Source organism: Panthera leo, chromosome A3 (assembly GCF_018350215.1).
Source record: "Panthera leo isolate Ple1 chromosome A3, P.leo_Ple1_pat1.1, whole genome shotgun sequence".
Lineage (NCBI taxonomy): Eukaryota > Metazoa > Chordata > Mammalia > Carnivora > Felidae > Panthera > Panthera leo.
In genome coordinates, this window is record NC_056681.1 from 65,613,910 (window position 1) to 65,627,865 (window position 13,956).

A 13,956-nucleotide genomic window follows, 5' to 3' on the forward strand; every position below is an offset into this window, starting at 1 on the left:
GCCAGAGAGAGGCCTATGGAACGGGGATCAAGTCAGGGACCCTAGTGATGAAGAGTCTGTTCTCCAGGGAGATGGAACGGCGATGTGGCAAAGGTCTCAAGGCAGGAAAGTGCTGTTGGAGTCCCCTGTGGGGCTGGACGGATGGGAACGTGGCGGCAAAAGAGGGAGGAGAGGGCCAGAGCCAGAGCGAGGGTCTGGGGCTCCCCTCTGACTGCCATGGAAGCTGATGCATTAGCGAAGGGGTTCTTCCTGAATGTAATGGGAGAACGGATGCAATCAGCTGCCTCTGATGGTTTGCCCTTGGCCTTAACAATTTTTAATAATAACATGTTTTAATAGTTCCATATATTATCTGAAAGCTTTTGTTCGGGCCGTCTGGCTGCCTGGGGCCATGATTCACAAATGTCCCTCCCTGCTCACTGATTCTTTCATCCTTTGATGGAGGATGTGTATTGAGAAGCTAGAGAGCATCTGGCAACTGGGGGACATCTCAGCAACCCCCATGGGGTGTCCATTGTGGGAGGCAGATCCTTATAGCCAGGACATTGAGGCAGGAGACAGGCTCACACTCCTGGGAAGCACCCAAGGCCCACAGACCCAGGTTTGGATTATGAGGGAGTACAGTGAGGGATGAGGCTGATAGTCCAGGCTGGTGGAGACCCCAAAGCACCTTGCACACTATGCCAGGAAGCATGTTCGTGGGGCGCCTCTAAAGAATGCAAGTGGAAGGAGAGCGTCGTCTGATTTACGTTTTCTATAAAAACGCCTGCTGGCAGAGATTTGCTCCAGAGTGGAAAGGGACACATTTGGTGTGCAACAGCCAGGACTGCAAGTTCAGACTTCATGGGCTCCAGCTGCCTTCACTTCCCAGGATCTCAGACGAGAAGGTCCTTGGGGATTGGCTCATCCAGCCGTCTTTTCTCATATTTGAGGACAGTGAACTCAGAGAAGTGATTTGCTTGAGGTTGTCGTTGTCCTTGGACCCAGTCTGTACACCAAAGCCCATAAATAGCCATTTCCCAGTGCAGGTTGGTTGATGACCTGGAGAGGAATAGGGGGGGCCAGGGGTAAGTGTCATGATGGTCTGAGGGATCCATCCCACTGGCTGGGGACACAAGTCAAGACTTATTTCCCTTCGGTGGAAGTCAGGATATTGTCTGTGAGTGTATCAAGCTTAAGAATTTGCTTTCATGAGATGCCTGGGTGGCTCAGTTGGTTAAGCATCAGACTCTTGATATCAGCTCAGGTCATGATCCCAGGGTCGTTGGGCTGAGCCCCACATCAGGCTCTATGCTGAGCATGGAGCCTGCTTAGGATTCCCTCTCCTTCTCCCTCTCCTTCTCTCTCCCTTCCTCTGCCTCCCCTCCCCTCTCAAATAATAATTAAAAAAAAAAAAAAAAGAATTTGCTTTCACGACTGTGGGTTTAAAAAAGTAATTGGACGGGGCACCTGGGTGGCTCAGTTGGTTAAGCGTCCGAATTTGGCCCAGGTCATGATCTCACAGTTTGTGAGTTTGAGCCCCGCGTCAGGCTCTGTGCTGACACTTTGGAGCCTGGAGCCTGCTTCGGATTCCGTGTCTCCCTCTCTCTCTGCCCCTCCCCAGCTCATGCTCACACTCTGTCTCTGTCAAAAATAAATAAACTTAAAAAAAATTTTAAAAAGTAATTGGACAATCATGCAGTCAAATAAGTTATTCTACAGTGCTTCAATTCTAAGTCTTCATGTCCAGGTACAGCCCCAGGCTATTTATTTTGGCCACGAAAGGAGTACCGTTTCACCCCTCAGATTTCTAGAGGTCAGAGTAGTAGCTGAAGGCCTGCTGGTCAAAACAGCATGGTTTAGTATTAGTTACATCTTATAACCATGTTGCCATGAGTCAGAAACAACCATCACCCCAATAGCAACAACTGTGTTGTCAATCCCACAGCAGCACAGCTATAAATACAATGTTCCACACTGTCCCCCCCCCCCCCCCCCGCCCCGCCAAACAACATAGCAAAGTGATTCAGAGCATGGGAGTTGATATCAGGCAAATCCACTGTGTCACTCCCCACTTGTGTGTCCAGGGCTAGGTAAATAACCCCTCAGACCCTTCTTCCTCATCTTTAAAATTGGGGTGAGCACTGGGTGTTGTATGGAAACCAATTTGACAATAAATTTCAAATAAATAAATAAATAAATAAATAAATAAATAAATAAATAAATAAAAAAAAAGAAAATGTAGATAACAATAGTCCTGCCACATTCCTAGGCTATTGGTAGGATTGAATGAGATAATGCATTTAAAGATTTAATGCTGAGCCTGGGCAAAAGCATTTGGGGGAAAAAATGTAGTTAATTGTTTTGTCCTAAATTATTGAGCTTTTCCTATGGAAAGACTCAGAGATTTCCCAGCATGCTGGCCCGGAGTGAAACATTACCACTGACTCTCAGCTCAGGTATCAGCATAGCAGTGGAGAATTTTTAAATCATTTACCTCGACTCTGCAGCAAATTCTGCTTTTCTCTTTGGTGAGAGGCATGAAGGGCGGTTTTACAGGCTCCGTGCTTGCAGTGCCATCTGGCCCGGTGTGGTGCTTGAGTGATTTGGCTTTCCTGGGTGTGCTTCGGGGTGGCTGCCACAGAAGGAGCCAGGAGAAAGGACATCAGCTGGTCACCAACATTTGCCACAGTGTCAAGGAGAGTGTGCTATCCCAGAGGGGAAAATTGTCTTTCTTGTAAATGTGTTGTTAAATTTACAAAGGTGTTTAGCGACATCTGCCAGAAGGGCCTATATTCCCATCTGATTAACCACAATCATGTGCTAGTCTCCACTATTTGTCCAAAAACAAGCAGAGTTTCTTCATAATCTCCCCTGAGGGGCCTGCTCTCTGGTGATTGAAATATTTGGCATCCTGAGAAGTAATCCTTCTAATCTCTTATCTTCAAGTAAATGGAAGAATTTGCTATCATATGTGTGGCATTCAGGCCTGAGCTTTGTGGAATTAGCATGCCAGAGAAATATTCCAGTGAGCGTAGCAGCAGGGAAATGAAGGCATTAAATTTTATGGAGCCTGGTTGATGAGGATGGGGGCATGTGGGTCTCTTCCTTTGGGGTGAGTTTTCAAGTCAAGCAAAAAAAAAAAAAAGTTCAACTTTTTCTTTTTTTTTTCTTAAGTTTATTTATTTTGAGAGAGAGCAAGCAGGGGGAGGGGCAGAGAGAGAGGAGCAGAGAGAATCCAAGCAGGCTCTGCACTGTCAGCACAGAGCCCAATGTGGGGCTCGATCCCACAAACCATGAGATCATGACCAGAGCCAAAACCAGGAGTCGGACGCTTAACTGACTGAGCACCACCCCCCACCCCCCGCCCCCAGGTGCCCCTGTTCAATTTTTTTCTTATGTGTGAAAGTTCTCAACTTGTGCCAACCCTTTGCTAAATGCTTGTGGTTTACAGAAGAGTTTTCTGGCCCTAATTCTTGGGGGATCTGCCAAGTTGGGCAAATACGATTTCACAAGTAGGAAAGGATGATTTTCAAATAAGATGGCTGAGGCACAGCGGGAGGAAAGCTGGACTCCACCCAGCTTCTGTTGTTCAGGTCCCTGCTCACCTCAAGAGCCTTGGTGCTCCCCCCACCCCCACCCCCAGCCGGGCTATGCCGCCATGTTCTTTACAAGTTGGGGCTGTTGTTGGGAGAAAGAGAGATAAGGTGTGTGATAGCACACAGTGAGCCACAAAGCACAGGAACAGATTCATGCTGCTACCACAGCTGCTCCCTGGCTGTGCAGAGCGCCTACCCCCAAGGGCCTGGGAAGGTTGCTGAGGGTCTGGAAGCTGTCGCATCAATCCTGATTAGTGACACCTGTGCTGCTCTACCCCCTACTCCTTAAACCACGGCCTCCACCTTTGCTTTCTCCCCTGGGGCACTGGTGTTCCCCTCGGTGCGTGTGAGGTGTCATTCCCCAGGCCCAGGGGAAAGGAATCCGTGATTTTTTCAGTGGACTAGACTAAAAGTTTCAGTCTCTTTCCATCTCTCAAGTATTATTTGACATTTCCCCCGTATGTTATAGTTACATATACTTTGTAGTTTTCACCCTACAGAGTCTATCTCTGTGGTTTATACACACTAGGAAGTAATAAGTACTTCTCAAAGAGTTTTTAGGGACCTACTCACCTGCCCTCACAGGGCATGCGTGTTTTAAGAAATGATGGTTGGAGACCCCTGGAGACTCTTAGAGACAGTTAGTTACTCCTGGAGTAACCACCATGTATTGGGTACTGTGCGAGAACTGTCACATGGGTTACATCATTTAATCATGGCAATTGTTACCCAGATTTTACAGATAAGGAAACTGAGTCCCAAAGATATTTGAGATTTTCTTGACTGTCTTTTGAGTTTCTGGAAGAGATCTGTGCTCCTATCTCAAGGGAGCCTTGGTTATACCATCCTGCCCCTAAATCACTCCTTCCCTGTCAGGAGCTGTGACCTCTCGGCTTCTGTATTTCCCTTCTCACCATGAAGCCCACCTTTATAAGACCAAAGGAATTTGGAGTCCCATCAGCAGACAGAGATTTACAGCTTATGGATCTTACATTTGGTCTGAAAGCTGGTCACGGGTAGTTGTGTGGCGTAAGCCCAGCACCTCCTCTTACCAGCCATGCACGTGTGGGTGAGCCTCGATTTCCTAAGACGTTTAAAAAGATTGGTTGATGGTATATCAAATGTCCACAAGGCTGGTGTGGTCAGGCTTCCTGTCTCCCAGGATAAAATGGCAGAGGACATTCCAGGCAGATGTACCCTTTCCTGATAGCTTTGCTGTCAAATCCCTGTTTGGCTTAATGATCTGGGCCAGACCATCTTGGAGCTTTGATCACTGTTTAAGACTTAGATTAGGGCAGTAACAGTCCACCAGAGGTCCTGTAGGGGATATGTGACAATGTGTAGAGCCATCTGGGGCCTTGTGAACTGGGCAGGGCAGGGGGGCGTGTTGATAATAGCATCTAATATGCAGAGGTCAGGGTTGCTACTGAACTTCCTACAATGCACCAGACAGCCCCCCACAACAAAGAATTATCCAGCTGCCAATGTCAATCCAGCTCCAAGGACGAGAAACCCAGGACTAGAGGGGGGCACAGTACACCCTGTTCCTTACCCTCTTCCCCACACCTCTTTTGGACCTCTGGAAGCTGGGAGAGAAAGGGAGTTTCCATGGAATTTCTCACAAGTCCTCAGTCTAATGGAGGTCTAGTCGCCTTCAGTCAGGTACCAAGTGACAAGGGCTATGATAAAGGCATTCTGCCTGAGGAAGTGCTGGGAGGGACCCCACCCTAAAATCAAAGACTACCAAATATGCTCACTATCACCATCGTTATTTAGCATTGTTCTTGAGGTTCTAGCTAACACAATTAGGCAAAATAAGTAAGCTAAAAATGTAAACACTGAAAAGGAGGAAGTAAAAATGATCAGCAACGACAGATGATTTGGAAAATCCAGGAGAATCAACTGGAAAACTCCTTTACAAAAATGAACATTTGGGGTGCCTGGGTGGCTCAGTTGGTTGAGCATCCGACTTCGGCTCAGGTCATGATCTTGCAGTTTGTGGGTTCGAGCCCTGCATCAGGCTCTGTGCTGACAGCTCAGAGCCTAGAGCCTACTTCAGATTCTGTGTCTCCTTCTCCCTCTTCCTCCACTTGTTCTCTGTCTCCCTCTATCAAAAATAAATAAAATATAAAAAAAATTTTTTTAAATAAAGAACATTCAGTGTAGTGGCAGGGCATAAAATGATAAGCAGAAATTAATAACTAGTAAATACATATGCAACCAGATAAATAAGATGATGGAAGAAAAGACCTTGTTTATAATAGGAAAAATTTTTTTAATAAAAAAAAGTTTTTTTGGAGAGAGAGCACGCATGAGTGGTAGTGAGGGGACGGGGAGGGACAGAGGGAGAGAGAGAATTCCAAGCAGGCTTCATGCTCAGCCTAGCACACCACAGGGGGCTCAATCCCACGACCCTGGGATAATGACCTGAGTTGGACACTCAACCCACGGAGCCACCCAGGCACCCTCAAGAAAAGACCCCATGTATAATTGGAATTTAAAACAGACAATAACAACTTGCATTCTTTAGAAGTGGATTCCGCTGTAATTATCATATAAACCCCAGACAACAGTGCTTTAAATAAGATACAAGTTTCTTTTTCATATGAATGCTAACTGGAGATGGGAAGTCCAGTCACCATTACTGGGGCTTTTGGTCCTTTTCTTCATGGTCGAAGGTGGCTGCTGATTCTCCAGGCATGATATCCTCATCCAGGCAGTAGGGAGAGGAAGGAAAGAGAAGAGTAAGCTTCTTCATTTTGTGACTTCACACAGTTGATTGGCTAGAACAAAGTCACATAACCACACCCAGCTTTAAGGAAGGCTTTGAGTCCCAATTTATAGCTACATCACTATGAGCAGGGCTCAAACAACAACAACAATAGCAGCAACGTTCTCTTACTGAGGAAGAAAATGAGAAGGGGTATTGGGACAACCAGCAGGCTGCCATTAAATACAACAAGAAATGCACAAGATCTATAAGAGAGAACTTTCAAATGCCCCTCAAGGACATTAGACTTTAACAAATCGGAAGACAAACAATATTATTGGATAGGAAGACTCAACATCATAAAAATATCAATTCTCTCTGAGTTAATTTATAGCTTTAGACATGTTCCCAATAAAAACATCACAAGGATTTTTTTTAAAACAAGACAGATGATTCTAAAGTTCATATGGAAAAATAAACAAGCAAGAGTAGCTAGGAAATTTTAAGAAAGAAGGGGATCAGCCCTACTGGATGTGAAAATGTTTTATAAACCCACAGTAATTTAAAAAGTGTGATATAGATCAACATCATCAAATGAAGAGTACATAAATAAGTCCAAATGCTTATGGAGAGCTAGTAACAGCATTTGAAAAGGTGGTGTTTCAGTCCATGAACTATCCAACATATGGGATTGGAACCCAAGTTGGATCTCTGCTTCGTACTTTTATCAGGCCAAATTCCAAACACGTCAAAAGACTTCTGTTTATAAAATGAAAGCAGGGGTGCCTGCGTGGCTCAGTCGGTTGGGCATCCGACTTCGGCTCAGGTCATGATCTCACAGCTCTGTGAGTTCGAGCCCCACGTCAGGCTCTGTGTTGACAGCTCAGAGCCTGGAGCCTGCTTCGGATTCTGTGTCTCCCTCTCTTTCTGCCCCAACCCACTTGCATTCTGTCTGTCTCTCTCAAAAATAAATGAACATTAAAAAAACATTTTTTTTAATAAAATGAAAGCAGAAAAGTACAAAGGGGGATCTTGGGAAAATGCTTTTATTAACTTTGAAAGGGGTAAATCCTTTCAAATTAAGACATAAAATCCAAAAACCATAAAATAAACCACCATAAGCAATATCAAAAATTAACCTGGGAGAAGAATTTGCAATTCCTCTGCCACTCAAAGTTCACTTCCTAATCTAGAAAGAGCTCCTTAAAAAAAAAAAAAAAACCAATGAGAAACAAACACCATGAAATAAAAACGACAACAGTTCACAGAAAAAAAAAATACTGATATCTTTTAAACGTATGAAAAAATATTCAAACTTACAGAGAAACTTAAGAATATACTGAGATACTGTATTCACCTATAAGACTACCAGAAACTCACTGTTTTCACCTGTCAGACTACCAGAAACTCAATAATGTACCATTTGGCAAGGAGGCACTATCATGGACTGCTGACAGAAGTGTAAATCGTTGGGGTGCCTGGGTGGTTCAGTTGGTTAAGTGTCCAACTTCATCTCAGGTCACGATCTCATGGTTCATGGGTTTGAGCCCAGTGTCAGGCTCTGTGCTAACAGCTCAGGCACCCTCCCCTGCCCATACTCTGTCGTCTGTCTGTCTCTCCCTCTCAAAAATAAATAAACATTTAAAAAAAAAAGTGTAAATCCTTCAATCTCTAAGGAGGGCAGCTTGGCAACATCCATCAAAATCTACATTCCCGTTCTATCTGACTCAGAAATTTCCTTTCTAGAAAGCATGTACGGTTACCTTCGTATATTTATAAGCATCTTTACAGCAGCATTGTTTGTAATAGCCCAATAATTGCAAGCAAGCTAAACGTTCCCCAATAAATATGGTAGAGTGTTATACAGCCACAAAAAATAGCCTCTTTATGTGCCAAGACAGATCTCCAATACATATAATGGAAAAGGTAACGCGCAAAACAGTGCATGTAGTAAGGTCGTGATTAGTTAAAAGGAGGGACATGAAGTGTTCTTATTTATGCGTAAAATGTGACCAAGACGATACACAAGACGTGAATAAAATGCAGTTGCCTGGGGCGCCTGGGTGGCTCAGTCAAAGCATCTGACTTAGGCTCAGGTCATGATCTCACAGTTTGTAAGTTCAAGTCCTGCATCAAGCTCTGTGCTCTCAGAGCCTGCTTCAGATCCTCTGTCTCCGTCTCTCTCTCCCTCTCTCTCTCTCTCTCTCTCTCTCTCTCTCTGCCCCTCCCTTGCTCACTCTCAAAAATAAACATTTAAAAATTTTTTTTAACATTTATTTATTTTTGAGAGACAGAGGCAGAGCATGAGCAGGGGAGGGGCAGAGAGGGAGGTGGACACAGAATCCGAATCAGGCTTCAGGCTCTAAGCTGTCAGCACAGAGCCTGACGCAGGGCTCGAACCCACAAACCACGAGACCATGACCTGAGCCGAAGTTGGATGCTTAACCAACTGAGCCACCCAGGCGCCCCTAAACATTTTTTTTAATGCAGTTGCCTGTAGGGGGAAAATGTGTCTGGAGAACAGATGCAGTAGGGAGAATTTTTATTGTTATGTATGCCCTTTGGGTTTTAGAACATATGAAGGCATTGTCTATTTAAAATGTTGAAACTATTAATTTAATAAGTAAAAGCTAGTCATATTGATTCATATATAGGGGAAAGGATTTTGCTGTATTTTTTTCCACTATTAAAAAAAATGACCCCATTCCTTTAAAAATGTCCCCAGTCCTCAAATGTACCCTGCCCTTGTATTTGAGGACTGATGGGGGTTAATATCTAGTCAGAAATCCCTCTTTGCAAAGCTATCAGTCAACAAGTTCGATGAGAACCCACTATGTGCCCGGCCCCTGACCTGAGCGCCTGGGGAACACCTAGGAAGGAGAAGAGCCCACTCACCCTGCCCTGCGAGCTGGGCCTCAGAGCCAGCAAGGCTGAGAAACCATTGTTCTGATCTCCCTCCCAGGGAAGCTTTAGAGACCCCTCGGAACAGGCAGCACTAAAAGCCAGCAGGTGAGGAGATCCTGGGGCCGGAACGGCAAGTAGAAAGTGGAGGGGGGGGCAGGGGGTCTTGGGGCAGCAGTGCGGCCCAGGAGGAGGGAGGGAGAACCAAGAGGGGCCACCACCCTCAGCCAGCCATTCAGCAAGCAGGATTCCAGGGACGCCACCTTCCGTGAAGGGCCCTGGGCCCCTATGCCCTTGTAGGGAAGGGCGTTCTCTCCCTTTTCCTCTGCCTGAGCAAAACATGGCCCTGGCTGTGCCATCCACTGAAACCCCACTCAGAACTCACTGAGAGCCCAGCACCAGGCAGGCTTAGTCCCAGCAGTGTGGGTGGTTTTCTTTTTAAAGAGACTGAAGACCCCCAGGGGAATAAAGTTTTAATTGTGGCATCTCTGGTCCCCAGGGGACTTTCCAGCTGCGCCAGTCTCCCCTGTCACAGAGGAAAGGAACTTAAGTCACCATCTCTTCCATGAGACATGGTTTCATGTGGGGAGGCAGAGCGCTAGAGAAACACAGACAGCAGAGGGGAAATTTGAAGAGGTGAGTAGTGGCAGGATTTCTGGCATCAGCGGTGGGACAGTGTGAAGATGTGCTTTAGCCTGGGGCCTCCCTTCCCCACAGCAGAGGGGACAGCTGCCCGTGGACTGCCTACAGAACATACTCGGCCCTCGTGGTCCCCCTGGGCCTTCAGCATGGGGTGGCTTCTTCCCTCGGGGAGAAGAGAAGGCAAGGAGCAGGGGGACAGTGTGTACCTGGGCCAGGGCTAGGACAGGCAGAGAGCAGAAGAGGGAGAAGAAAGACATTCCACCTTCTCTTGTCCTGAGTAGGAATCCTGAGCAGAAGGAAGTGTGGAGTTGAATTTTTAGAAGGGCAAAGTTCAGGCTGGCTTGGAATCTTCCGAATCTCCTCCATTCGTACAAAGCAGAGTACACCCTTCCAATGACAAGGCTTTAAAAGAGAGGGCTTGAGAGGGAGCAGGTGGGGCCTTTCTAAATTGGGGCTGGTGGCTGGCATTGGAAGAAGACCACCAACAGGAAGGCAGGAAGTAGAGGAGTGTAGTACACAGAGGCAAGAACACCAGATTTTAGAGCAGAGGACCCAGTTCAAGTCCTAGTTACATCAACCCCCTCATCACCTTCCAGAAATCACCTACCTCTTTCCAGCTTCCACTTGCTTACCACTGCCACGATAATAGCAAAGCATGTTCTTCTGAACCCTTGTTCAGAACATGAATGTGGTTTGTAGACCACAGAGGTGCTTTCCACTTGTTTGTTTATTGCTGCTACAATTGCGAGTGTTGCCATGGTGACCATGGTGCGTGCGTGTGGGCCTTGACAAGGCAACACTAGATTAGGGAGCAGCAAGGGGCTGTAACTCAGTAGGGCACATAGGTTCACCTCTTGACGATGCCAACATTTTCAGATGGGCAGACAGAACACCCACTCTCCTCCAACTCAGTTTCCTTGTGAAGGAAGTGGGTGTAACGGTATAAAGGCCTGCTACTTCTACACAAACTATCTCAACCCTTTAGACAAGCAGGAAAGTGTCATCCCAATTTGATAGACCAGATAACAGACCCACAAGGTGAATTCACCAGGGCCATGCCACAAGAGGGATTAAAACCCAGGCTTCCTGTGCCCAAGTCAGTGTTCTTTTCCCTTCCCTCCCACCCCAGCCAGAGCTGAGCCCTGACCACACACAGTGGCCAGGGTAGAAGGTCGAGGAGCCCAGTCCCAGTGGCGTGGCTTGGTTGGGCTCCCTGTTCTTTCTGTAGTTCACAAGCATCTGCTTAGAACAGCACATTTTATGAGCTTTCTCTTTTCTCAAGAAGTCCCAGCTGTAAGCGGAAACAGGGCTGTGGGTGCAAAGCAGGCAGGCCCTGAAATGTTTCCTGCCCCACCTTTGCACTCAGGCCCAGATCTCTGATGATGGCTGAAGTTCAAATCCAGACGCCAGCAGACTTGTGAGAAAGGCGCCTCTTGCTCTGTGTGCGGGGCAATGGGCCTTCTTTGTAAGACCCTGGCCCCATTCCAGAGTGGATGCTGAGGGAGGTCCAGGGTGAGGACCTCCATCTGACAGTCTGGGTTCTTCTATGGGACAGGGTTGGGGTTTGCAGATTTGGTTGATAGGGGAATTCTTATCCAGAACTTCAGATTTTATACAGGATCTTATGTAGAACCCCAAACTGTAAAGCAGGATGCAAGAGAGCTACACTGACTGAGGCCAGCAGGCCCCCACCCACCCTTTGTGGCCCTCACTCACTGCAAGGAACCACCTGGTCTCTGTAGGCCCTGGTCGTTGCCACCAGTGTGTCTTCCCTCCTGTCCCCAGAACCTTTCCCCCCTCTGCCTGCTTGCCCAGAGAAGACAGATCTTACAAATAGATCGTGCTCATGCAGGCAGGTCTCTCGTTGTCCTCAGCAGGAATTTCAAACCCCTCTTGCATTCTAGGCTCTTTGGGGTTGGTTTCAATCTGCCTGTCTTGCCCCGCCATTCACTGGAGCCCAATTCTCTGGTCCTTTCACTGCCTTTTACACCTGCTGTGTTGGCTTTCCCTTCCCTCCCACCTTTTCTTTTTGTGCCCTTTCCAAACCTAACCATCTCTCCAAGCTTCTCTTGAGAGTCCTTTTTTTTCTGAAGCTCTCCCAGCCTGCAGCTGCTGTCAGTGGTCTTCCCCATGAAACACAATAGCTCACATAGTCGGTGTCCTGTAAAGTAGCGTCTGATCCTTCTGTGGTTTTATCTGAGTCATCGATGTTACTATGCATTAGTCTTGTCCCTCCAACTGATCCCTATGGTTAACCCATGAAGGAAGGGGGATAAGTTGCTTCTCTCTCTCATATCGAGGTCTAAATAATTTGAATTGCAGCACATAGTAGGGCTTCAATAAATAGCTACTGATTTTATTAAACCACAGTAGTCTTGAGATATTAGGAGCTCCCCTATCATGTTGGGGACAATGGAGGCACCTTTAGGGGTTGCTCAGCTTGGGCAAGAACCCTGGACAGAGGTTGGTTGCCAGCAGGTCAAGCCTCCTCAAAGGCTTTCCTTTTTATCGCAGATTTCCCTGAGATGGCCACATCTCTCCAACTCAAGAAGACCATATTGGGGTGGCTGAAGCACTAATCATGTGGTTCTGACCCCTCTTGCAGGGATTTGAAACTGGACAACATCCTTCTGGATGCAGAAGGTCACTGCAAGCTAGCTGACTTTGGGATGTGCAAGGAGGGGATTCTGAACGGCGTCACAACCACCACATTCTGTGGAACTCCTGACTACATCGCACCCGAGGTAAGACCATGTGCTAACCACCTTCTTCTACCAGGGCAGAGGCAGGGATCCATTCCCATGCACTGGGGTCACTTACTGGTGCTGGGGGAAGGTTCTAGAAAACTAGGATAGATTCTGAGGGAGGAGGGAGAAAAGGAAAGGTAGAAGGTTTGCTGATTTCTCCGTAAGGAAGTTGACGGTGATAAGAGAGATACTGGGCAAACTGTGAACAGGCCATTCCCCAAACCTGGGCAGGTCCTTCCCTCTCAGTCCAGAACTACCAATGAAAGTAAGACTAAGAGAACTTTGTAGACTTCTATCATTGTTTTCACTTCTTAGTAACCGGAATAAAGGAGCACCATCGATAAAGGCAGCAGTTAGCTTCTTCATTAGCTGTAACGCACCTACAGTAAAACCAAGAATTATTTGCCCTTCCTAGTGGTGTGGCGATTCTGCATAGCAGGTGCACAGGGTCAAGCAGGAAGAGGAAAGCTCTATGTATATCTGATACATATAGGTCAGAGATGTCCACTGGGAGCCCTACTGATGGGCTGCCTTTTGTAAAGTTGTCTGGATGTTTTGTTCCTCATAAAGTATTTGCTTCGAATTTCTCCAAATCAATCTTACCTAGGTTGAGTGATACCTAGTGTGACATGATTCCAATTTAGGACAAAGTATATCACAGATGCTTAATAAAAATGGACTTGAGGGTTCTGACACATGTAAGATGGGAAGGAAATACCAATCCCCATTAAGCACTGCCCGTGGTGGGTAGGTGTTAGCCCATTCAGATTTCATTTCCTTTCAGTGGCATTGTTTGAGCACCTGCTAGACACAAAGCAAAGTGGGGATAAAGAATTGGCTAAACACTCATCACTCTCCTAAAAGAACTTCTGGTCCAGAGGCAGTGGCAGATAAGTAAACAACTAATTAAGCAGAATAAATAGATATGAGAGACAAGATGGTATCCTCAGGGATAAGGGGAGTCTTCTTGGAGCACCTGGTAGATAAACTAAGTTGTCAAGAATCAGCAGGATTTCCTTTGGTGGTAGGGAGTGGGAAGCATTCCCGAAAACAACAGGGAAGATTGGGGTGGGGGCAGGGCAGTACAGGAGGTTCAGTATCCCTGGGCTCTGAATCCTTTAGGGCAGAGGCTGTGTTTCTAATCTGAGTCCAGGAACCAGCCCACAGATCAGGCTTTTAGTCATGGTTCGTTGAATGAATAAATGAATTTGAACTTGTGACACTCCACCATGAACACAGTTGAAGGGATGAGAATATTCTTGGCCTTGTCCAGAAAAGGAAAATAGTATAGCTATTTATGGTAATAGATAAAATTAGGAAAAAGGATCAAGGAAAGTGGTCTTTTTCCTGTAGGCTCTATAGACCCACTAAGAGTTTT

The 13,956-nt window shown here is 46.5% G+C and overlaps 1 protein-coding gene and 1 long non-coding RNA gene across 7 annotated transcripts in view; one reads left to right on the forward strand and one right to left on the reverse strand.

The window, feature by feature from the left end:
- PRKCE (protein kinase C epsilon) overlaps positions 1–13,956 on the forward strand; it is a 498,956-nt gene that overhangs the window by 447,592 nt on the left and 37,408 nt on the right. For all 5 annotated transcript variants that reach the window (XR_006200651.1, XM_042932183.1, XM_042932182.1 and 2 more), the window contains exon 12: positions 12,437–12,575. Coding sequence is in view for 4 of the 5 variants with exons in the window: in XM_042932183.1 (XP_042788117.1) it covers positions 12,437–12,575 (139 nt within the window). In the remaining variant the exon portion in view is untranslated. The remainder of the gene's footprint in view (positions 1–12,436; positions 12,576–13,956) is intronic.
- LOC122216010 lies at positions 960–10,892 on the reverse strand. Of its 2 annotated transcripts, XR_006200654.1 has the most exons (4): positions 10,439–10,892; positions 6,169–6,361; positions 2,477–2,648; positions 960–1,041 (listed from the first exon to the last, which is right to left on the reverse strand). It is a non-coding gene; the product is annotated as an uncharacterized LOC122216010 (long non-coding RNA). The 2 variants fall into 2 exon arrangements; XR_006200653.1 differs by lacking the exon at positions 10,439–10,892 and having other exon boundaries at positions 6,169–6,751.